We start from the raw sequence: 23,716 nt of genomic DNA, 5'->3' as shown, positions 1-23,716 counted from the left end.
TCTAATTTCAGCCTGTGTTCGTTTTATTTTCAAAGCTATGTTTTTAGTTCAGTTCAGATAGTATTCTCCATCTGAGTAGATAAATTTTTTGTTTTTTGTTTTGGGCAAATTTTGGTGCTTGGTTTGTTCTTGTGCTTCTGCAATATTTTAAATTAACTATTATGGAACTTTAAATATTACAATCATCAAAATGGTTCCCCAGTCTGAACCTAACTAAAATGTATAAGGCTTGGAGGTCGAAATTCAGAAAGTGTTTTAATCTGAATTGATATCCACTCTGTGACAGTGACGGCTGTATGTATATACAAAGAGAGCTGAATAAATTAAATGGAAGGTTACATTGTGTATTTAGCCTTTTAGTTTTAAAAATTGATCTGAACTTCCTCAAATGAAAGATTATTTTACTGTTCGATTTAGAATATCACAATCTCTAGACTCATAAAACAAATGTACACGTTCACACGAGATTTCTAGAAAAATGTAATTTGTAGAATTGAACTTGTACTGATGAGGTTCGATATCTAGTATTTGATCTTGTGATTCTCTCTCAGTTGAAGTTATATATGTTAGTCTTCTTCGGGCTTTTGAGAGAATTTTTTTTCGAGTCTTTGTTAACTTTTAATTAGTCTCACATTTAATTATTTTTATTTTTCGTAATTAATTTAGTAAAGGACTGATAATTTATAATTAGTAATTGATTCAAGATTTATTAAGAATGGTTTCTTTCAAATTATGGTTAGTAAAAAAATAAAATTGTGTTGTATTTGTAATTGGTTTATTTTACTATCGGTGAAAATATTCAACTAATATATTGATTAATCTTTAAAAATTAAATTGTTATCTATAACATTCTCAATATGAGTTGTTGGAAATATACAACCATCCAATTATTGTTTATAATGTAGGGAAATTTAGATAGTTCATTTAGGAATGAGTTATCACTCATCAAGGAATAAGAGTCTCTCACGACACTACTTCTATAATTCTTAAAACTATTATTATACTTTTAATTATCAATTTTAAAAGCTCTATTAGGCCCAATTATTTCTCTTTTTTAATTTTCTAATTAATAATTAGGCATGTTTAGTACAATAAACAAATCGAATGGCTAAAATGTTTACACACAAAAGGGTAAGTATAGTTTAATAATCAAAGAAGAAATTAAAAAAAAAAAAAGGGTTGGAACTTGGAAGATACAGTTTCTCTTTCCCAAACCTCTGATAACACTCTACACCTGCCACGTCAAATATGACGTGTCATGAACTCGAAGTTTCCGGCACCAAGTAAGTAAGTGTGGCTACACATATGCCCATACGCCAATCACTCACTCTATAAAAACGGATATACATTTTCTATTTTCGATCAAACAAACCTATTATACCAAAAGAAGAAGAAGAAGAAGAAGAAGAAGGCAGAAGCTTATAATTTTGGAAGGGACACAATGGGCGACAACGGCGAGTTCAGGCTGGTGTCTTCAGCAATAGACCACGAAGGAAGGTTGCCTAGAAAATACACGTCGGAAGGCCAAGGAGCGCAGAAGAACAAATCTCCGCCTCTGGAGTGGTACAATTTGCCTAAAGGGACCAAGACCCTGGCTCTTGTGGTGCAGGACATTGACGCACCGGACCCCAGCGGTCCTATCGTGCCGTGGACCGTGTGGGTGGTTGTGAACATACCGCCTACCTTAAAGGGTCTCCCTGAAGATTTCTCTGGGAACCAACAGGGACTTGGTGGTGATTATGCGACTATTCAAGAGGGAAATAATGACGAAAAAGTCCCTGGTTGGCGTGCCCCTACTTTGCCTTCACATGGCCACCGCTTTGAGTTCAAGCTCTATGCTTTAGATGACCATTTGAACCTCGGCAATAAGGTCAATTTCGTTCTTTTTCTTCTTGTATGTTGTATAATATCACACCCTTCATTGTGTCAAACAAATAATTAAGATTTAAATGTTCGATTGGAGTTTGAGTTTACTATATATAAGGGAAAGGTTCAGTTCGATTTTATAATATAATCAAATTGTTTCAATTTCGTAGCCATCGATATAATTGAAAGGAAAAATTGGAGAATATTATTATGGACATTCTAAATTATGAATTCATCCCTTTCACTTGCAGGCCACAAAGGATAAGCTGTTAGAAGCAATAGAAGGACACGTACTGGGAGAAGCCGTATTAATGGCGGTCTTCTGATTACAAAGCAACTCAGCTTTTTCCACTCTTTTTTTTTTTTTTGGTTCTCTCTCAGTCTTACTCCTTATCTGATTACTCTGTATTTTGTACATTAAATCAACAGTTTCGTTTCTTAATAAGAGATCAAAAGGACACTTTTCTTTACCAGGATGGTTAAAGACTCTTAACAGATAACTCACCCAAAAATTCTGAAACATTCACTATTATAATACATGAAGACATACACAAATTTGAATGAAACCAAAAGAATAATTTAAAATGCGTTTTACAATTCGATGATCACTCCTCTAGCACCATTTATATAAGGCGATCCGGCTCCTTCTTCCATATTGGCTGCCGCATTGCCGTGCCTTCTTGGATCGAATTTCTCGCCGTCGCCCCAAAGAGCATAAGCCTCCTCGCCGTGGACGGCGTCGTCGCCGATCATGAGTTCCTCATCGGGCATTCTCAAGGGCATAAAGAGGCGAATAAAGAGGAGTATTACGGTGGTGGAGACTATGTTCCAGCCTATGATGAAGGTGGATCCGGCCAGTTGTTTAAGGAACTGAACGCCGCCGCTTCCGCCGTAAAAGGCGCCGCGCGTGCCGATGATCGGTAGGTAGAGATCGCAAAGAGTGGGCTCCGCTAAAAGCCCAGTTAAAAGCCCGCCCATTAATCCTGCCACTGCGTGCGTGTGAAATACGCCAAGCGTGTCATCAGCCTGTTGTATACACGTGTGAGTTTTAATCATTCTTAATAGTCATTAATGGTCTAGTAAAGTATGGGAATGGAAGGTTCTTAAAAAAAATTGTGATGGGTTAGTTAATTACCAACTTCACACATCTATTTCAATTGAACCAACTTTTCAAAAAACAATAGTAGTTTCCAAACCTACAATTTACCATTTTCTTTATTAAAAAATTATTTTCCCACTTTGCTATTTTAGAGCATTTCCCTTTAATCAATGTGTTTTTTCTTATTTCATGAATTGAAAATTTCGCTTCTGCCTAAGATTCCAACGTTCTTCCAAACTTAGGGAAAATCCTATTTGATTCTGAATAAAAGCAAAATGAAAAATGAAGGCAAGGCTTTAAAGAGCGGTTTTTTTTACAATGCATACCGATCCGAAACCACGTCGTATCGGGGTGGAATAATATTCAAAGATGGCGGAAAGTGAAGTTTGGAAGAAAAATCCACAAACAACAAAAATAGTACAAAGGCAACAACCCAAGGACTAGGAGGGGCCCCCTTATGAAAATGATTTGTCAAACAACAAATATGATTAAAAAATTAGCAGCAATTTGGAAATATTTAATTTCGAAGTCATTTTCTTTTGGGAAAAAAAAACAATTATTCTCAGTAGTTTCCAGAAACCCCATTGTTGTTTATCAGCAAGTTTTAATAAATTAATTAAAGATAATTGAATTAAACTTTGTTTGAAAATTGAGAAGCGAATATATAGAAATGGATTAAGATGGAAGGTTGAAGAAATTACCTTTTGCAAGAAACTCAATTTTTTATGAAGGACCATCATGGATAGCCATGGAATGCTTCCTGCTAGGATTCCCATTATGATAGCCGCCCACGTCTGCACGACTCCTGTTTTCAATTGTTTCTTTCAAATCTTAATTATTATTGTGGTTTCATAAATCATATTTATAATCAACATCTCATTGAAATGTAGATATCAAGAAAATGACATTCTAATATCACACCCTCTTTTAATTCGTCTATATGTATTTTTTTTTTTTTTTTTGTTTATTTTAGTATAAGGATTTCGAGTAGAAGGATTTGAATGATAATTTGATCAAAGTTATATATTATATGTCAACTTATTGTGTTCACATGTCTCACATTGAATTCTATATTGCCTTTTTAAAACTATAATCTTTCATCTCTAAGTTCATAACATATCTAAGTGTTTATAAAATCAACAAATTTACTCTAAATTCGAAACCTTAAAACTCATGTATTTTCAGGAGCATCTTAGGCAATGTTATTTAACACAAAATTATATTAATTAGACGAAACTCTTGATTTTTGTACTTGAAATATAAATCAAACATAATTATAAATGTATGTATATATGAGTTGAATAATTAAAGGTTTAAAATAAGGTTGATATGGTAATTACCAGCGCCAGGTGTAACGCAAGCCAAGCCAGTCATCATACCCTGAATGGCTCCAATCACCGATGGCTTCCCAAAGTAGAACACATCCAAAATGGTCCAAACCAACAAGCTCGTCGCGGCACTCACGTTCGTATTCAGCACCGCTATCGACGCCACCACGTTCGCCGAGTGCGGTGCTCCCCCGTTAAAACCCGACCACCCCATCCACAACAGCCCTGCTCCGGCCAACATAAGCAACACGTTATTCGGCGGAAACCTCTCTCTGTCACTTTTTATCCTCGGCCCAACCTAATAATCCCAAACACAAAAACAACAAAACCCAGCAATTCAAATTCAAATTCAAATTCAAATTAACCCCACCCCCAATTCTAAACCCCAAATCGAGTTCTTACCCAATAAGCTGCTGTTAACCCAGCAATTCCAGACGAAAGATGAATTACATACCCACCGGAGTAATCAATTACTCCCCACTGAAACAGAAACCCACCGCCCCAAACACTGTATGCGCCGACGGTGTATGAGAAAATTACCCAAAGAGGAACAAAGGCCATCCAAGCTTTGATGTTCATTCTTGCAAGAACAGACCCACCAAGTAAAATCACAGTAATCGCGGCAAAAGTAAATTGAAAATACACAAGTGAAGCCATGGGAACATTGGGTTGAATTCTGGGTGTTCCTCTTCCATCGTTCACGCCACTCTCAGGGATATTGCCTTGCCCTATTAGATAACTTTGGGACAGAGCTGGAATTCCTTTGCCCCACAAAGGAATCAACTGGTCGCCGAAGGCCATTCTGTAACCGACGACGACCCAACAAATTAGAACGGCGGCGAAGGCGTAAAGAGCCATAAACGCTGAATTAACAGCCCATTTCTTTTTGACGATGCTGGCGTAGAGTATCACAAGTCCAGGCATGCTCTGAAGTCCTACGAGAGTGGAGGCTGTAATTTGCCAGGAATTGTCGCCGGTGTTGAGCCATGACGGGGATCCGGCGGCCATGTTTCCCGGTGGTTGCGGGGTTGGAAGATAGAATGAAGGTTTTATGAAGGAATATTGATGGAGGAAGGAAATTATAAGGAGATGACAAGTGGGTTTCTAGGAATTGATGGGTTGATAGTGAGATTTGAAGGATTTTGACGGAATTGGGTGAGGAGTTGAAATTTTTGTACAGAGGAGTCGGATAATAAAAGGGGTTTTGAGTAAAAGAATTTGATGGAAGTATGAACTTCCAGAAGCGAAGTGTGCTAAATGGGAAGCGATTCTTCATCCTCCTTCCTCCGCGGAGTCATTTTCCTCTTTCCGTGTTCTCACGTGTTTTCCTCAAAAATCAACATTTAACCTTAATATATTTCCATTTTCACTCTTTTTTCTTTTCTTTTTCTCTACCTGATTACTTATTTGAAGTGATCACTTTCTTTACTTCCCAAAAGCTTAATTACCTTTTACACAAAGAGCAATACTTAATTAATTATTTGTCTTTTTAAATTAATACTTACATCCAACAAATAACAAAGAAAGTGGTCATTAATTATCTATTTTTAAATTTTCCAATTGCCTGATAATCTATGTATAATTATTAATTAAGATGTCTATTATCCGTCAATTAATAGATACAAACAAGTTAAATATGTTTACGATAAAAAATAATCTTACGTAAATTTCTTTTAATTAAATTACTATTTTAGAATGGAAAAATCACGACTTTAATATAAAATTTGATCCAAACTTCAAACATTTAACTTGTATTTCTAAGTTTTACTTTTTTTTTTTAATATCTTTAATTTGAATAATGTGTAAGTTAGATTCATATTTTGTATTTACTTTGAATAGTATGCGCGTGTGTATATATATATATATATATATAATCTTAGTTGATATATTTAATTTGTTAAAATAAGAATAATAATAAAAGAAAGATGACGTTGATGATAGTTGTTATTTTTTTATACTATGGCATATCACGTCACTTCATCGATTATATAATGAAAGTTTGATGGTATAGTTAGAGGATATATTGTATTTTAAGAAAAAAACAAGTTTAATTATGACTTTTGATTGTTGGACAAGAAAATGGAATTTGTCCTTTTTATTATATCCAAACATTGATAGAGAATGTAAATAAATAAATAATAATAATAATAAAGGAAATAGAGAGAATGATGGAATGGAGGTAAACTCAAGTCTTGGTCAATGGAAGCTCTCTCGTCGTTTCTGCTCTAATGGAACCTTTCGGCCCATTAACGGCCCATTTAAATTATGATTTTTTTTTTCTTCACAATCATGATTATTACTTTCCCAATTTTGAGTTTAGATGGTGTTAACTGACTGAACTAAATCGAAATCAACTACACGTGATTTGATATAGTCTGTGTTAGGTTGAAATTGCTTCTAAATCTAAACCGAATCATTTACTAAAGTAAATTAAATAATTTAAAAAATTATTCGTAAAGGTTTTGTTTATCATATATATGAGACATTTTATAAAATTTGGTGGTTTGGTGGGCAATCAGATTTAAAACATAAAAGATAAAATTTATTGAACTTAATGTTTCCATAGTTTGAAGTTTTTCAGGAATTAAAACATAGGGCAAATTTATGGAACTTAGTGGTGTGATGACTTGAGATTGTTCGAAATTTGAAACAAATAGGCAATTTTTATTGAACTTAGTGCTTTGATGGCTTGAGATTGTTCGGGATATAAAACAGAAACGCAAATTTTATCAAGCTCGATGTTTTGGTGACATGAGATTTTCTTGAATTTAAACCGAATCGAAACCAAACCGCATATGCAGTTCGATTTGACACAAACATGCAGTTTTATTTTATTTTTTTTCATTTTACAATTTGGTGCGGTTTCAATTTGGAACCGAACCATGAATACCCTAGTGCTAACATTAATGCCATATTTACGAATATTGGGTAAATACAAATGGTATAGCCACGATACAAATTAAAATATAATAATTTGGTAATCCCAAGGAACTTGAAATGAGACTAAATGAGGATAGACTTAATAATAAGTATTAATAATTTGGCGTAATTGATTATCAGAATTCCGTTGTAGTCTAGTTGGTTAGGATATTCGGCTCTCACCCGAAAGACCCGGGTTCAAGTCCCGGCAACGGAAGTTTTTTGGCGCTCTTTTATATTAGAAGTGTTAATGATAGCATTAGTTTCTGGCCTTTCTTCTTCTTTTATTCCAAGACCCAATTGGAGGGTTTAATAATTTAGTGTTTGTTTGAATAAATTTGTAAAAATGTGTTTACAAGGTTAAATAAAATTGTATGTAGTTTATTATGTTTACATTGAGAACAAAAGAAGCCTAAATCTAAAAATGGAACGGAAAATTTACTATCGGCCAGCATCTATGGATGTTTCTGAAATATCGCCGATGGAGGAGGAACGGTAAGACGTTGCTGAAATCACTTCAGTCATTCTTGAGTTAGATTTTGAGTAACTTTGAGAACAATCCCACCCCTCCACCGCCGCAATTTTATCATCTCCGTCAAGGATTCTCATCACCCGTCTCATCGTCGGCCGAGCTTCAGCTATCTGGTGACTACAATGAAGTCCTAATACCAGAACCATCTTCATCTCCTCTGCCTCATATTCCCAATTCAACTTCGGATCAGCCGCTTCAAGAATTTTTCCCTTTTCATATTGCTCCATCACCCAATCCACTAGTATGAAGTTATCCGACTTAAGCGGTTTTCTTCCACACGCCACTTCCAGTAGCAGAACTCCGTATCCAAACACATCCGTGCTTTTCGACGCCTTCCCTGTCCGTACCAACTCCGGTGCTATGTACCCGATCGTACCGACGACGCCCGTCGTGTGCGATGCTTCGTCGTGGTCGTATTGCCTGGCTAGACCGAAATCGCTCAATCGAGGATTCATGTCCGCGTCTATTAGAACATTGCTGGGCTTCACGTCTCGGTGGATTACTACTTGCTCCCACTCTTCGTGAAGGTATAGTAATCCTGCTGCAATTCCTTTGAGGATGTTGAATCTTTGTTTCCAATTCAATATAATGTTGTTTTTTGGATGATATAGAAGTGAATAGAGGCTTCCATTTGGTATATAATCGTAAACTATGAGTAGATCGTTCTTTTTCTTGCACCATCCTTGGAGATTTACCAAGTTCTTATGTCTTAATCGTCCTAAGCTTTCGATTTCTGCTGCGAATTCTTTCATTCCTTGGCCTGAATTTCTTCTTACTCTCTTCACTGCAATTTCAATTCCTGTTGAACGTATCTGACCTTTATACACTGAGCCAAAACCCCCAATTCCAATTAGTTCGCTACTTTTAAATCCTTTTGTTGCTGTGTACAGATCTGTGTAGTGGAATCTGTGAGGACAGTCTCTTTCCCAATCCTCAAGTCTCTCAGTGTGCCAGGTTTTTCTATACCAGAAAGCTAAGAAAAAAATCCCCAAAATGGCTATAACAGAAACGACTGCTACAAAAACCTTATAGCGGGAGTTGGGTGATGAAGAAGGAGGATCCTGCTCTTTTGGTGGGTTGGGAAGAAGAGAGTAATCCAGGGGAGGTGCTGGTTCATTCATTGCAAAACTCCATCCCAAAATGTAATGAGAGCTTGTTTTATCTCCGGTCGAAGCAGAGAAGCCGACGAACATTTGTTCCTTTAGGAAAGGTTTCAGGTCAATTGGATAAGAAAGGAGTGACTTTGTTGGTTTTCTTTTGTGCTTCAATGGAGCTATAGTGACGTTCACTATTTTCTTGGGGCCGTCATATTCAACCCACACAATGATAGGATCACCAGAATCCATTTGCAAGTCGTGTTCATGAGCTTCGCCATAGTCTGAATAAGAAGCAGGTTTGGATGTAACAGATGAAATGTCATTGATGTCGATCCCAACATGGTTTCCCTTGGTGTTCCTTTCTTCACCATGCCCATTTACAGTGTCAAATTCAATAGCAAATATATGGTTTGAAGGGTTACCGTTGTTGGAAGAGTTGAACAATCCAAGATAGTGCCCACTTCCTGCACCTGAAAATTTGGTTGATGGAGCTATGGCAAAGGCTAAGCCATAGCCGCCTTGCCCAGGGCTCGAAGGTTCAATTGCAAAGACAAAAGTTGTGCTGAAGGACAAAACATTCGGAGACGAGTCAGAACTTTGTTCAAACATCCGGAATGAAGTTGGATGGAATGCATGGCCGATAACATTTTGCGATATATTGGTGAGCCTCAACGCACCGTATGGCTTCACAACAGAAGCCCCCTCACGATCAAGGCTTGTATTGTTGAATCCAGGGTAGATAAAAGAAGACGGCAAAGCATGAGCCTCGAAAAAGATAAACACAGAAAGAAGAGCCAGATGAGCTGCAATAGCCATGTGAGTTTCTGAAAAAACAAAGCTTCAAAGAAGGATTAAACATGGGGTCAGCTTTTGAACTCCATGCTCCTTACTTTAATATAAATAAGAGAAATGGAATTGGTCTAGTTTTATGGAGAAACCCAAATTCCTTGTTGACTTGGGAATTAAAGTTTGAGAGAGTCACTGAATTTGAAGAAGAACAAAGTCATTGGGAACTAGAAATTAAATGGTTTGATGGAGAAAGTTTGAAATTTCAGAGGTTGTAGACGAATACAAATAAATTTTCATGTGCAGATTGACAAGAGACGGTACGTTTGATTCATCTTTCCAAATGTTTAAACTAAAAAATAAATTAAAATTACACTGTTTGGCAACCACACCACACTCCAATAGTTTTATTTCGAAAGACCCTCTCAACGGAAAAACTTTAGGAGAAAAGGTAAATGGATAGACTCGTTCAAGGCTTCAAGCCATTAAGGCAAGGGGCCGCAGTAGAGACAAAAAAAAAACAGAGTTGCGTACCAATGAGTGGCTCTTCCACCATCAGACGATTCAGACCGTTACCCTAAGCGCTCAGATTGCGTAGTGATTATATTCTCATCTAATCAATTCATATTAATTTGTTAAATTATTTCTTAACTCCTCTAATTTAGTCTTTTGTATTGGTAATAAATCTTAGATTTGGATTTAAATTTCATTTTTATCAGAACTGTTTACATCATAATATGATAAGAACGATATTCTTAATGCAATATTAATAAAAACAAAATTTAATTTTGAAAAGTCAACTATAGGGACAAAAAATAGATATTTAATAAAATGAAATCAAATTTAAGGTATGAGTATCAAAGGTAGTATTTGGTTTATATTTTGATTTAGGGGGAGTGTTCCTGCTCTTGATATTGACATAAGTACAAGACAACAAAGGTATTTTTCTCAAAATAATAACAATGAAGAAGTTTCTCCACAAGAGTTAGATGTCAAAATAATAATAATAATAATTTGGAATCTTCATTGGATTGTACTGTGAATTCTTTTTTGTTTTACCCAGTTTGTTCTCAAATGAAAAAAAGCAAACTTTTGTCAAATAAACATGTCATGTTAACATTAAATAAGAGTATTCAAATAAGTTCCAATGAAAATAAAGATTTAAGTTTACCCTTGTTAATGCAAAATTAATAAGATTTTATAGTTTGGAGAGTTGCTTGTTGGATTCATCTATGTCCCTCTCACCTATACTATAGTGAATTTTAAAATTTAAGACTTGTTTGATAACTTATATATACACACACTTGTTTAATTATTGCTGAAAAAATATCCGTTGTAGATTACTAGAATCAATCTCTATTTTAATTATTACTTTGATTCTATGGTTCCTATTTTTTAAGAATTTAATTTATCATCTTGTTCATAATTTTTTTAAAAATACCAAACTCACATTTATATTTAAGTGATAATATATTTTATTCTTTACAATATAATTCGGGAAACAAAAATCAAATGTTTATATTTAAATAAATAGGTGATGTTTGGTTGAATTGGTAAAATTTAATAGAAAAATCTGACTTTATAACTTATAATTTGAAAGGAAAAAAACGACTTTGAAAACGAGTATTTATAATGTTATATAATCACTATGACATCATCATTTCTCTACTAGCTTGAATAAAATTAGAATTTATTTCTCAAAACTCATCAATTTTTTTTCAATAATTCGAAGAATAATTAATTAAGCTTAATCTCCAAATAATTACTTCTGGCCCATTTTGGTAATTTTCTATTGAGCCTTCTATTTGACAAATTTAAACCCAAAAAGTGATAATGTTGATATTTAGGTGTATTAATCTACATTTCAATGTAGATTTGCAAATATTTCTTTCTCACTTAAATCTACTTTGTCTTAGTATCTCTGAAATAAATTATGAAAACGTCAATGAAGAACATGATCATTCGGTTCGTGAAATAAGGATAAACGAAGAACGTGGTCGAATTGCACATAATTTTATCTAGTTCATATTATATTGTCTCAAAAAAACTATTTTTCTTATTTATATTTTGTTGATAGAAATTAATAATTATTATTTTTTTATAGTTATGTATTTACATTTTAAGATATTTCTACCTTTAAAATTGAATTACAAAAAAATAAAATTAATATTTAATTTGAAGTAACTAATTTTGAGATAACTTGGATTAATTTTAAAATAGAATTTTAGAAAAAGATTCAAAATGTGTTTATTAATTTTTTTATAAAATTAATTTACGACTTTTATGGTAATGTAAATGATAGTAATTTTGTTTTAATTTTGATAAGAGAAATTATTTGGGTTATCAGATATGTGAAACAAAGCAATCTGTTACTTTGACTTTTAAATTACTAATTCACTTTTGGATTTTAAAAATATTAATAGTAATTAAGACTTTGAGATATGAACTCAAAAAGGGATTGTGTGCTATTAATTACTTCAATTTTCTTTTACTTTGATTTTTTTTCAATCTTGCTGACTTCGTTATATTAAAATATCAAATTATAAGGTACCTCTTTCATGTACTTTGATAAATAAATTGAAGTAATTATTATGCTTAAGTTAACGAACTTTTGGTTTTGTTTTCGGTATATTAAATTTTACTCTTCTAATAGACATGAGAGTTGACGACTTGTCATAAAAATGAGTTTGAGGATTTGTTAGCCAAAAGAATTAAATATTTATAAACTTATTTTGAGTACGACATATAATAATGGAATGATTCTTCCAATATTTTGCTTCTAATTTGAAAGTGTATGTCTATAGGATATACCCATTAGTCTATGCTCCAATCGATAAGAAAACAATCTACAAAACATTAGGATCCTTTTTGGTAAAATTTGTTAACAATTTACCCTTTTTTGATTTTGTACAAATTGAAGATAAGAAAATTGAATCATGGACTTCATAATACATATATATATAGATATATATAGATGTTAGTTGAAGTAAACTTATTTTGGTTTACAAATTTACTTGGTAAAGGAGAAGAGAAGAGAAGAGGCAATTGATTACCTGCCTACATCGATGGAAGTTGAAGAGAGAAAGCTGGCGGTTGAAGTACGGGAAGAAGGTGGAATAAATTGAGTGAATCCGGAGCTTGATTGAAATGTGATTTGAGAATAAGGTGAAGGATCAAAAGCAAGAATTTGGTCTTCTCCATTAAGAAACCTTGTGACTTGCCTCATGCTTGGCCTAGATTCAGGGTTGTAATGGGAACAAAGAAGTCCAAGTTTCAAAACCATTTCCATCTCAACCATGTCATAAATTCCATTCAACTTTGGATCAGCTGCATCAAGAACACGACCTTTTTCATAGCATTCCATTACCCAATCTACCAATATGAATATATCTGATTCTAGAGGTCTTCTTCCACAAGCCATTTCAAGAATTAGTACCCCATAGGCAAAGACATCTGTAGTTTTCGATGCCTTTCCGGTGCGAGCCAACTCGGGTGAGATGTACCCGATTGTGCCAACCACGCTGGTTGTATGTGATATTTGGTCATGGTCGTATAACCTTGCAAGGCCGAAGTCGCTTAGTCGAGCATTCATGCTAATATCTATCAATATATTACTTGGCTTAACATCTCGATGGATCACGACTTGTTCCCATTCTTCGTGTAAGTATAACAATCCACCAGCAACTCCTTTGAGGATGTTGATTCTTTGTTCCCAATTCAGTACCAAGTTGTCTTTTGGATGGTAAAGGAGAGAATCCAAGCTTCCGTTTGGAACATAGTCATAAACCAAGAGAAGATCGTTCTGTTTCTTGCACCATCCTTGGAGATTTACCAAGTTCTTGTGTCTTAGTCGGCCCAAACTTTCAATTTCTGCAGCGAATTCCCTCATTCCTTGACTCGCATTTCTTGTTATCTTCTTTACAGCAATTTCACATCCTGTGGAAGGTAAGACACCTCTGTATACTGAGCCAAAGCCTCCTGATCCGATGAGCTCGGAGTCTTTAAATCCCTTTGTTGCTTTGTAAAGATCTCTGTAACTAAATCTGTGAGGACAATCTCTTTCCCATTCTTCAAGGTTCTCACCTCGCAATCTTCTTCTGAAAATGGAGGCTAAGAACAAAATTAACATGAGTGTCATGGCAGATAATATTGGAACGACAACAGTGACTAGAGGATTGAATGTTGACGGCGATGAAGGCGGAGGACTTTGCACTTTCAGTGGTGGAGGAAGTTGAGAAACATCTAACTGAGGTGCTGATTCGTTGATTGCAAAACTCCAACCTGAAATGTAGTGGAAGCTTGTTTCTTTTCCAGTTGATGCAGAGAATCCCACAAACATCCTCTCATTCAAAACTGAAGTCAAGTTAATGGGATATGAAATCAATGGCTCAGTTGGTCTGATTACACTTGCTGGAGCTATTGTGACATTCACTACCTTACTACGGCCATCATAATCAATCCAAGCTTGGATTAGATCACCAGTATCCAAATACACCTCCGTCTTCACATCAGAGCCATAGTCAGAATACTCAGCCGATTCAGACGCACTTGATCGCACACCATTCTTGTTGATTCCAACATGGTTGCCTTTAAAATTCGTTTCGTCATCGTGGCCATTAACAGTATCAAATTCGACTGCAAAAATATGATTCGAAGGGTCACCATTGTTGGAGGGGTTGAATAATCCCAAGTAATGTTCACTTGCAGCATCTGGAAATTGGGTTGATGGAGCCATAACAAAGGCGAGGCCATACCCAACTGGTGGACCAGAGCTTGATGGAACTATCGCAAACACAAAAGATGTGCTGAAAGAAGAAACATCTGAAACTGGTTCAGATTTTATATCAAACATCAGCTGGGTCTCAGGATAGAAGGCACGGCCAATAACGTACTGGGAGCTGTCGGTTAGTCTTAACAAGCCAGAAGGCTCTATAGAAGCTCCTTGATCAAGGAGCATACTTGAATTATTGAATCCATGGCAGACAAATGAAGCTTGAACACAAAGAACAGCTACATAGAAAAATAATATCACAAGGCAAGGTAAAGAAAATCCCATAGCCATGTGAGGAGATTTATAAGACAGAAAAGAAAAGAAAGAAATCACAGGTTAAGAAGAAAACAATAGTTTTCCATTTACGTAACTATGAAAGAAACTCTAATAAATAGTGAGATTTAGATTTGGAAATGGCAATGACAATGGCAATTGTGAGGAAGATGTTACCAATCTGGGACCATTGCTGAAGCTTCCATTGTCAAAGAAATAGTAATTTTCAATAATTTGAATTTTTGTGATGCCAATTAAATACTGAAAATGATAGGAGACGTGGGAGATTGATTGAAATGAAACCAAAGGAATTTAGGAGTGTATCCATGTAGAAAAATCAAGAGAAATTGAACATAAAACACAATTGCCCTCCAGAAGTGTGGTGGAGAAGTGAGTTTGAAGTTTCTAAGCATCTACAGTTGGTTCAGCCAGCATTGGTTGACAATCCTCAAGTCCTCCAACCTTTTTCTTTCTTTCTTTTCTTCCTTTTTTCATTGACATTTGTTTACAAACTATTTCCATGTTGAGATATTTCTAATTTTCTACCATTTTCTATCAACCCAATGGCTTGGGGACGGGGTTGGGAAACTCAACAAACTCTCCATCTCTAATTCCTCACCAAATAAATCTTTCCTTCAATTATAACTATACTCCTTACATATATTCAAATTAGTATTAAATGGGCCTCTAAATCTCAAATTCTTACATTTTTTAAGTTTGTATCCAATAACCAAATAGCTATTTTAACTTTAAACAGCATTCATTTCATTAATTGTGTGTTTCCTAGCTTTTTTAATTGTTCAATGCTTTATTAAATATAAAATTCTACTTGTGTCTAATATATTTGTTAATGTTTAAAACTGATAAGTATATTAGTAATCTACTTAATAGACTTAAACTCTACCAAAAGCTTACAGATATGTTTTCCACTTTTAAGAATTAAAAGAAGCATAAACTTCTAATTCAACCTAAATCTAATTATTTATGAAACCCAACTATCGTAGCTATACGAAAAGGTTCTCAATACAATCTCTTTTAAAAAAAAACAAGAAAAATAAATAAATAAGGCTGATAATCGTGCCAAAGACATCATTTACTCATTTTAGCAGTGACCATATCTGAATATGAGAATTAAAAAGGGCAAACGAGAATGTTAAATAACTGTATAGATTTAGATAAAGAAACACATGCTCGACCGTAAACTACAACCATGAGAAGGAAAAGAGAAGCTCAATCTAATAAGGCTAAACTTGAAAAGTTTCAGTTGAATACATATCCAATGATGTTATTGAAATCATAGAATAAAGTAACTGTGATGTCTACCAAGTTATACAATCCATATAAACAAATAATATCAAATCAGCTTTCATACAACTAAAATTATAATTGATTTTTAATAATTTAAAGCAGGACAAAGATGATATTAATCAATTCAAACATGAATGATTTATGTTCTGATTGATGACTCTTAACTTCTAGATGTCTCCTTCTTCTACTTCCTACTACGAGAAGAAAACTTCTCCTATAAGTAATAAAATATAAGTTAGCCATAGTAGTTTTCATCTTTTGATAACATTATAAACACCCATTTGACATCAAAAACTAATTAAAAAAATTGACCAAGACCATTCAACCTTCATCCTCACAAGAGCAAGCATTCTTTTGCAAACCTTCAAAAAATTGGTCGTTGATACCAATTACAAAGTCATCAATTAATCCTCCTGCCTTAAAAAAGTTGGATATAGCTTCAAGTGAAGAACCACTATTCGACACTCTTAATGGTCTATGACTCCAAAGCTACAATCAAACTCACTCGTCTAAACTAAATATACGTATTATCTAAAACTCAAAATCAAAATTCTAATACCTTTAAATTCATGAAAGCATTTATGTAACCAAGACTAAAAATTTACCACTTCAGGCTAATTTATTTTCCTTCAAATTCTAAACTTACCTTAGCCACTGCTATCAACTTGATGAATTGATTGACCTATGGTTGAAAATAGTATCTTAACGTCCTTCCCTTATCAAATACTAACAAATCCATTGTTTTCGTTATTCCTCAAACTACAGGTTCTTTCAAACTTCAAGCTGACTTCTTCCCCACTTTGTATCGACAAATCCTAACTTAAGAGATTGAGTTAGACGTCATCTTCACATATTCCCTTATTCAATGCTTTTAAATCCAACCTCTCCTTGTCCTCAAAGCTCTTCGAATTCAGAGTCCTAAGTTACAATAATCATGTCCACAAAACTCCATTACTTCCAATACTTTCCATTTTTCATTAATCACCTGATTCCCAGCTCGTAACCATGGTTTCCATTCAACGTCACATCTGAAGATCCAAGAGGTTTCAACATAATCGGTACAGTTAACTTCAAAACTGCAAATTGGTTTTACTCATATCTATAAGGAGCTAGTAACCCCTCCTCCCCCTTACATCTCAATCAAAAACAGAACATGGGTTTTCTTTTAATACCCAGTGGCTACTGCAGATCTTGAATGGACAGAACGAACTTGAAATGAGGCACCCTGGATAGAAGAAACTAGAAAATACATGTATTATTACTAATTTGAATGATCAGAAAGTAACTATCAAAAGGTTCATTTTCATTTGTTTAGGCCCAAAGTTGTAGGCCCAATAATAAGCGGGTCAATAGCAATAAGCCCAGTTATGTGGCCCAATTCGAGTGTGTCTATCCGCAACCACTCGCCTCCTTCATTCTCACGTTCTGTTCCCCGACTCCTCCGCCAGTCCTCCATTTTCAGGCAGGTAGAGCTGCTTCTGCTTAGGTCCAAAACCCTACTTGAATCATCTGAAATCTCAGTATTTTATTATCTGATTGACCTTCTTCAAGCCAGAGCTTTGTCTCAGTTATGACGTCAATCAACTTCAATCCCTTTGAAAATTGGTTTTCGAAACCTCCTAATCCCATTCCTCCTCTTAATCTCATTGCATTTAGAGATTCGTTGTCTCAGAAATCCTCTACGTCCCCAAATTTTGCTTCAAGAAGTCTCTCAAATCTCTTCAGGAAGCCAAAGAAAGCACCCGAACCGGGGTATTACGAAAAAATGCTAGAACAATTCTACTGGGAATGCGATAATTTACCCGACTACAGACATGCTCCCGAGGTTGAGAAAATTCTCAAGGAAGATCCCCTTTTCGAGAACAAAGAGAATCCTACGCAAGAGGAGCTCGAAAAGAACGAGAAACTCTGGAAAGCGATACGAGATAGCCCTGTTGTGCAATTTCTGGAACGTGCGGAGGAAATTGAAGCCAAGCACAATGAAATGAAGCTCAAAGAAAACGAGAATCCATTCAGAAACGAGGACAAGGAGCTGTGGAGGGCAATTCCTCATGTGCCTGGTCTTGATGGGCGGCCTATGCCGAGGAAAGCGATAAAGTCAAAAAGAGAATCCGACGCCAAGTTCTGGGATTTTGCCAGACAGTTCTTTTTTGGGCTCTGGGGCTTCCGTCAAAGACCTTATCCACCTGGTCGCCCGATCGATGTTGCTCAGGCCATTGGGTATAAGCACCTCGAGAGGCGGTACTATGATTGTAAGTCTAAGTTGGCGTGGTTATTAGAAGAATGTGCTCTGATTTTGCCATTTACTTCAGCTAAATTGAGCTGCGGCAGCCACATTGACATGTGCTATCTCAGTGCCATCGCTATATGGACTCATTTAGAGTTGTTATGTTCTTCTGTCCAAGTTCCTTAGATCTTCACTACATCACTTTTTGGTGCTACACTAAAAAGTATCAGACAGTCATTTTGCTTGATCTTGATTTTTTCCCCTCGGTTTCACATTTACACTGTTTGAGATACCTGCATAATCTTCGTTTCACTTTTGTTTGATCAGCATCATGGAGTTGCTAAGTCATTTGAAAGTTATTTCCAAGTCTTGTATTGTATTCATGGTTTTTAGCATGATTGTTTTTTACTTTGCAGTTATAATGAGGAGTGGAGGTTGGTACTATAAGGATCGGTTAGGTCGTACTCGGGGACCATTGGAACTAATTAACCTGAAAACAGCCTGGGGTGGTGGGATTATTGACAAGGATACATTTATCTGGGGGGAGGACATGGACGAATGGGCGCCAATTCACATGGTTTACGGGTTGGAGCGTGCAATTGCCACTTGGGAAGGTCAGTCTAGCTCCCATTACTATCTCTTCATTATACTGGTATCGAGAAATTTGCCCTGAAGTTGTAATATCAATTACTGTATGCTTAACTTGAGCTGTACTTTTCATTAGTCTTTAAGTAGATCAAGAAATGATAGTTCAAGATGGAGCGTTCCTTTCAGTTTGTTGAAGACATATCTCAAACCGAATTAGAACATACTTTCTTTCTTTTAAATTTTCATTATGGCTACATCACGACAGTCAAACTTTAAACATGACATGTCATGAGCAAACATTTGCAGTGCATGCTGTCTAAAGATGCTCTTTTTGGGCAGACAGAACAGCCTCTAATTGGTTGACCTGCTGATTTCCGATGTAGGAGTTTACTATTAGCTGGGTTTTTGGCTGAGGAACAAAAGATCATTTTTTTTATGTGTTCTTTAATTGTTGTTGGAATCAGTAAAGATAAATATACTCCCGAATACACCTGCTTACATTCTAGAATGTGGTGTACATCACTAGTAGAGCTTAGAACAAATTCAAATGACACCATATATAGAAAAAACAGAACGTCACAGTCAATATCATTCTGATTGTTACTTACTTTATTTGTGACTAGCTGGCTTCTTTAGCGCAGTTCCTATCTTTATGTTCTAATCGTATTTGTTACGTCTCATTTATTGACGAACCTCTTACAAAGTGGTTTACTGGCTCATCAATGTTTATGCAGTTAGACTTGGTGCTGCTGCCACTGCTTTTCTTCACAAATTGCAGAAAGGCATACCTCCATGGGTTCCTGTTAAGGGACATGAGAAGAAAACCTACAAGCAACTGCAACAAGAGGCTTTAGAGAGCAAGAGACGAGATCTAGCAGTATTAGCAGCTAATGACGGTGTTTGGCCAGGCGTTAGAATTCCTAGCCATGCACTTTTTCTCTGGGCAAGTGGAACGGAACTGACATCCATTTTGGAGGCAGATCACATGCCAAACAAGTACATCCCGAGGGATCTAAGGTATGTGCCTAAACCCCACATTCTGTTCATTATGTCCCTATTGTCTGAAGTACAACCATTTTAGTCGCATCAGTTATAAATCCAGGGTGATAACTAGACAACGGCACTTGAGATCCTTGTGGTAAAGTCGGTGGTGATTAAAGTCAAGGTGGTTGGCAAATGTATATTCTATATACTTTAAATAAAACCATATCATTACATTCTAGGAAATCCTGAGGATTTCTTCAGGCTAGTTATTTGATTTCATCTATGGAAGAAATACGAAAGCTTATTTCCCTTTAATAGTTCATTCCATTGCTGAGGATGAAATGCCCTTAAGATTGGGCGTTGCAGTAACCTTTTGGATATATAATCTAGCTTTGGAGGTCTCTTCTTCATTAGATTCTTATACATAAGATGTGGTTGTTGTGTGATATGACAGGTATAAATTAGCTAAAATTATACCCGGGTTAAGACCATGGGAGGTTTTAAGCGTGGAGCAAGCAATGGACCACCTAACATATAATGGCGAATGGCATCGTGAACCTCTTGGATCATTCAATACAGGTCCTCCATACATCAAGGAATGGAATAGAGATATATGGGTACGGTACATACTATGCACATGTTCTTACAACTTTGCTGATCCTGAATTGGCACCCAAAAAAATAAGAAAAAGAGCAACCATGTAGATACACGTTTGTTACAGAACTTCTCTTTGTTGTTACATAAAAATTCAGTTTAATTTTGAATCTGGATGAGGGTAATCAGGTCGAGTAATGAAACGTCTGTCCCATTCTTGCAGGAATTTTTAAAGATTTACATGGATGTCAGCGCTCTGTTTTACAGCGAAATGGAGGAGGTGGTTCGTGGTTTCAGAAAAATAATGGACAAGGTTTCGGCCAATATCACTGCCAGAAGAATTAGGCGGAAGCAGAGGAAGTTCGCGATGGAGAGAGCTGAATCATTGGGATATGACTTCAAAAAAATCAAATACGATCCATAAATTATCATTCTCTATCGGGATTAAGGGAGTGATTTCCAAAAAATCTAAGTCTCGTCCAAACTTGATTGTAGTTTTCACATGTAGGTGAGTTTCTGAATTGGATTAGGAAGCTCAGATCCTCACCGTCCAAAGAACCCCAATTGGTCTTGTTTGTGACATTTTTGGGTTCCTTTTGTAACATTTAAGCAGTATTTTCAAGGATAAACGTAAAGTAAATCTTGAGTAGTTTCACATAAACACAATGGTCATTATGTTTGCACAAAAATGGTTTCAATACCATAATGTCAAGTGCTTATCTAATATTTCAAGCTTTAAGGGGAATCAAAATGTAAATTATTAGTGATTATAAGTTTGAATATTAATTTGGGTCCCTATTTTATCCGCTATACTTTCAATAAATCTTATTTTTAATAAGATAAAAATTTGATTGTATGGAAGATTAATTAGTGGTCATTAAAGTTTGGCATTTCTCCATTGTTTCATTTATTGCTAATTTGAAAACTTAATTGTTATATTAGTTTATGGTTGAAAAGAAAATGTGCGGAGGCGGACATACGCACACAAGTGTTGAGAGGTTTTAGGCCCATAACTCATAGCCGAGCCGATAGGAATGAGGCCTATTTGTCTGCAGCTGGGCCCAATAAAATGTGGTTCATATTAAAAGAAAAAAAAAATTATTAGGCAAAGATCAAATTGATAAGGGTGTGGAGTTTGTATATAATAAAAGAAAATGATTGGACAAAACGATGGAGCACTTTGAGGCAGTTAATGGTGTGGTTATTTGGTGGAATGTCACCATATTGTTTCTTTCTTCTTTTTCTTCTTTTCACCAAAATGTTTGCAACTTGAAGAAGGTTGTGCATTCAAACTATAGGGAGAGCGCAACCAAGTAATTAAATAAGCAATGCAAATGGTTTCAAAAGGGCCGGAGAATATCAATGGTATAAGCTGTCAAATTTTGTTATTTTATGAGCCAAAGTCGGTGCACTAATTAACATTCCCCATGGGCTCGAAACTGTGTCACCCCTTCATGGCTTCATTCCATCTTATCCCCATTTAGCAAGTTGCCTATTTGTCTCATAAGATTTAACACTTAATTCCCACACCCTCTTTTCTTTTGTTTCTGCCACAAACTTAATATTCATTCAACACCAAATGCTACACACATCTATGTATGGCCCATACGGATTTTCCCACCTCTACGACTAGTGTGAACATCAAATGAGAAAATACTTTTAGTGTTATAAATTTTTTCGTATTCTTCTATTTGGGACCAATTTTTTTAATTTTAGTACAACATGTTAAGTTATATGAATTTCAAATCCACTTAATTACGCTGGCTTTCATACTTACATATCATGGGATTAGTGAAACTAATATTTTTGTTTATCTAATAAGTGGAGGATTGTAAATAAAAAGGGAAGAGAAGGGTGTTTTGGTAATATCAATTGATAAAGTTACTCTTTCGCTTGGTATTTAAAGATGAACGCACATGTATTTCGTCTGTGGTCCGAACGGGAAAAGCCATAACCCACAGGCTGAGCTAATAATTCAACCGCCGGATCGCCCAAAAGAATAGCCGCCGTCCACCGCCGTGGCGGCTGGCAAGTTTGAAATCCTCTCTTTCATTTTTAACAAGTTTTGTTGTTTCTTGGTCTCCGGTGGAATTTGTAAAAACCCAGTCTTCACTGGAAAATGCTTTCGAAACCCTCTGTATCTTCTGTTCTAATAGACCGATTCAACGGCTCCGATCCAATCCATTGTCAGAAAGAGGCTCACAAATGGTCCAAGGTGCCGGAATCCGTGGCCGTCTACCATACTCATGCGGTGGGGCCCAACCAGACATGCTCCGCCGTGGTCCAAGAAATCACCGCCCCCATTTCCACCGTCTGGTCGGTGGTTCGGCGATTCGATAACCCTCAGGCCTACAAACACTTCGTCAAGAGCTGCCACGTGGTCGTAGGCGATGGAAACGTCGGGACTCTTCGGGAGGTACACGTCATCTCCGGCCTTCCCGCAGGGTGTAGTACTGAACGCCTTGAGATTCTGGACGACGAACACCACATCCTCAGTTTCAGTATGATCGGCGGCGACCACCGCTTGGCTAACTACAGATCCATCACCACACTTCACCAATCGTCGGCCGAGGGCGGAAATAAGACCGTCGTCGTGGAGTCGTACGCCGTCGATACTCCACCGGGAAATACGAAAGATGAGACCATGGTGTTTGTGGATACCATTCTGCGCTGCAATCTGCAGTCATTGGCTCAACTGGCGGAGAATTTGCATAAACGCAATAATCAATCTCCCCCATAATTAAGCTAACTTCACTAATTTAAACATTCACTATATATATTCCTCTGTTTCTCTATTTCTTCAATCTTTTTTTGGGCTTAATTGTGTAGAAATCTTCATGGGGTACCCAAATACCTTCCGATCTGTTAGCATGAATTAATATTTAGAAATTTGTTTCTGTTTTGTTCCGAAATAGCAAGTGTTGATAATCAGTTTGATATCAATATTATTTTATTACAAAAACAGTGAAGGGGTTGTTAGTTTGTGTATGAATGATCCGATGCATAAAGTATTTGTGTCATGAAGAATGGATATAATATTGAAGTGAAAGAGTTAGAAGGGATATTTGAATGGAAAAAGAGTGAAGAGGAGATGGAAAATATTGGACACATGAAATGACGGGGAGTTAGCGTGCAGAAGGGCAGTGTCAGAACGGCGTCGTTATTCACTGTAGAGTTGCATAAACCCAAAGTAGACCAAATCTGATACGACAACTCACATACCTCATCACTTACAACAATACATCTCATCAACCCCTTTTTTCTTTTCTTTCTTGTTTCCACTTTTCAACTATTTGTAGAAACATGACAATAATTAACAGTGAGAACACCCTGGAGGTAATTGT

The 23,716-nt window shown here is 35.9% G+C and overlaps 6 protein-coding genes and 1 non-coding gene across 7 annotated transcripts; 4 read left to right on the top strand and 3 right to left on the bottom strand.

Moving 5' to 3' along the window:
- The first annotated feature begins 1,175 nt into the window (after positions 1–1,175).
- On the top strand, positions 1,176–2,336 carry LOC101207571 (UPF0098 protein TC_0109). The gene is made up of 2 exons (XM_004137651.3): positions 1,176–1,870; positions 2,118–2,336. The coding sequence occupies exons 1-2, from the start codon at positions 1,442–1,444 to the stop codon at positions 2,190–2,192; spliced, it is 504 nt and encodes a 167-aa protein (XP_004137699.1). The 5' UTR covers positions 1,176–1,441; the 3' UTR covers positions 2,193–2,336.
- Positions 2,275–5,620, bottom strand: LOC101207321 (ammonium transporter 2). The gene is made up of 4 exons (XM_004137650.3): positions 4,696–5,620; positions 4,306–4,591; positions 3,667–3,770; positions 2,275–2,892 (listed from the first exon to the last, which is right to left on the bottom strand). Exons 1-4 carry the CDS (start codon positions 5,299–5,301, stop codon positions 2,458–2,460), a joined length of 1,431 nt encoding a protein of 476 aa, XP_004137698.1. The 5' UTR covers positions 5,302–5,620; the 3' UTR covers positions 2,275–2,457.
- Positions 5,621–7,356: 1,736 nt separating this feature from the next.
- On the top strand, positions 7,357–7,429 carry TRNAE-CUC. Its single transcript has one exon. It is a non-coding gene; the product is annotated as a tRNA-Glu (tRNA).
- Positions 7,430–7,515: 86 nt separating this feature from the next.
- On the bottom strand, positions 7,516–10,063 carry LOC101216394 (probable L-type lectin-domain containing receptor kinase VI.1). The gene has a single exon (XM_004137850.3). It carries the CDS (start codon positions 9,655–9,657, stop codon positions 7,654–7,656), a length of 2,004 nt encoding a protein of 667 aa, XP_004137898.1. The 5' UTR covers positions 9,658–10,063; the 3' UTR covers positions 7,516–7,653.
- A 2,407-nt stretch (positions 10,064–12,470) lies between these two features.
- Positions 12,471–15,643, bottom strand: LOC101216151 (lectin-domain containing receptor kinase VI.4). The gene has a single exon (XM_004137849.3). The coding sequence runs from the start codon at positions 14,687–14,689 to the stop codon at positions 12,677–12,679; it is 2,013 nt and encodes a 670-aa protein (XP_004137897.1). The 5' UTR covers positions 14,690–15,643; the 3' UTR covers positions 12,471–12,676.
- Positions 15,644–17,388: 1,745 nt separating this feature from the next.
- LOC101207080 (protein TIC 56, chloroplastic) lies at positions 17,389–21,178 on the top strand. The gene is made up of 5 exons (XM_004137649.3): positions 17,389–18,231; positions 18,623–18,820; positions 19,529–19,811; positions 20,233–20,395; positions 20,596–21,178. The coding sequence occupies exons 1-5, from the start codon at positions 17,550–17,552 to the stop codon at positions 20,794–20,796; spliced, it is 1,527 nt and encodes a 508-aa protein (XP_004137697.1). The 5' UTR covers positions 17,389–17,549; the 3' UTR covers positions 20,797–21,178.
- Positions 21,179–22,278: 1,100 nt separating this feature from the next.
- Positions 22,279–23,334, top strand: LOC101206842 (abscisic acid receptor PYL4). The gene has a single exon (XM_004137648.3). The coding sequence runs from the start codon at positions 22,492–22,494 to the stop codon at positions 23,110–23,112; it is 621 nt and encodes a 206-aa protein (XP_004137696.1). The 5' UTR covers positions 22,279–22,491; the 3' UTR covers positions 23,113–23,334.
- The last annotated feature ends 382 nt before the right edge of the window (positions 23,335–23,716 follow it).

Source organism: Cucumis sativus, chromosome 3 (genome assembly GCF_000004075.3).
Source record: "Cucumis sativus cultivar 9930 chromosome 3, Cucumber_9930_V3, whole genome shotgun sequence".
Classification (NCBI taxonomy): domain Eukaryota; kingdom Viridiplantae; phylum Streptophyta; class Magnoliopsida; order Cucurbitales; family Cucurbitaceae; genus Cucumis; species Cucumis sativus.
The sequence above is the reverse complement of the archived record's forward strand: the minus strand, read 5'-3'. Positions and strand labels throughout refer to the sequence as shown.

What these genes read in the sequence shown, in the direction of transcription:
- LOC101207321 (XM_004137650.3), bottom strand. Translation starts at nt 5,301, where the DNA reads ATGGCCGCCGGATCCCCGTCATGGCTCAACACCGGCGACAATTCCTGG. An exon ending in GGTTAACAGCAGCTTATTGG is followed by an intron (nt 4,592 to 4,695) that starts GTAAGAACTCGA and finishes TGGGATTATTAG; the next exon opens with GTTGGGCCGAGGATAAAAAG. An exon ending in AATTGAGTTTCTTGCAAAAG is followed by an intron (nt 2,893 to 3,666) that starts GTAATTTCTTCA and finishes TGTATACAACAG; the next exon opens with GCTGATGACACGCTTGGCGT.
- LOC101216151 (XM_004137849.3), bottom strand. Translation starts at nt 14,689, where the DNA reads ATGGCTATGGGATTTTCTTTACCTTGCCTTGTGATATTATTTTTCTAT.
- LOC101207571 (XM_004137651.3), top strand. Translation starts at nt 1,442, where the DNA reads ATGGGCGACAACGGCGAGTTCAGGCTGGTGTCTTCAGCAATAGACCAC. An exon ending in ATTTGAACCTCGGCAATAAG is followed by an intron (nt 1,871 to 2,117) that starts GTCAATTTCGTT and finishes TTTCACTTGCAG; the next exon opens with GCCACAAAGGATAAGCTGTT.
- LOC101207080 (XM_004137649.3), top strand. Translation starts at nt 17,550, where the DNA reads ATGACGTCAATCAACTTCAATCCCTTTGAAAATTGGTTTTCGAAACCT. An exon ending in TACATCCCGAGGGATCTAAG is followed by an intron (nt 19,812 to 20,232) that starts GTATGTGCCTAA and finishes GTGATATGACAG; the next exon opens with GTATAAATTAGCTAAAATTA. An exon ending in AATGGAATAGAGATATATGG is followed by an intron (nt 20,396 to 20,595) that starts GTACGGTACATA and finishes CCATTCTTGCAG; the next exon opens with GAATTTTTAAAGATTTACAT.
- LOC101216394 (XM_004137850.3), bottom strand. Translation starts at nt 9,657, where the DNA reads ATGGCTATTGCAGCTCATCTGGCTCTTCTTTCTGTGTTTATCTTTTTC.
- LOC101206842 (XM_004137648.3), top strand. Translation starts at nt 22,492, where the DNA reads ATGCTTTCGAAACCCTCTGTATCTTCTGTTCTAATAGACCGATTCAAC.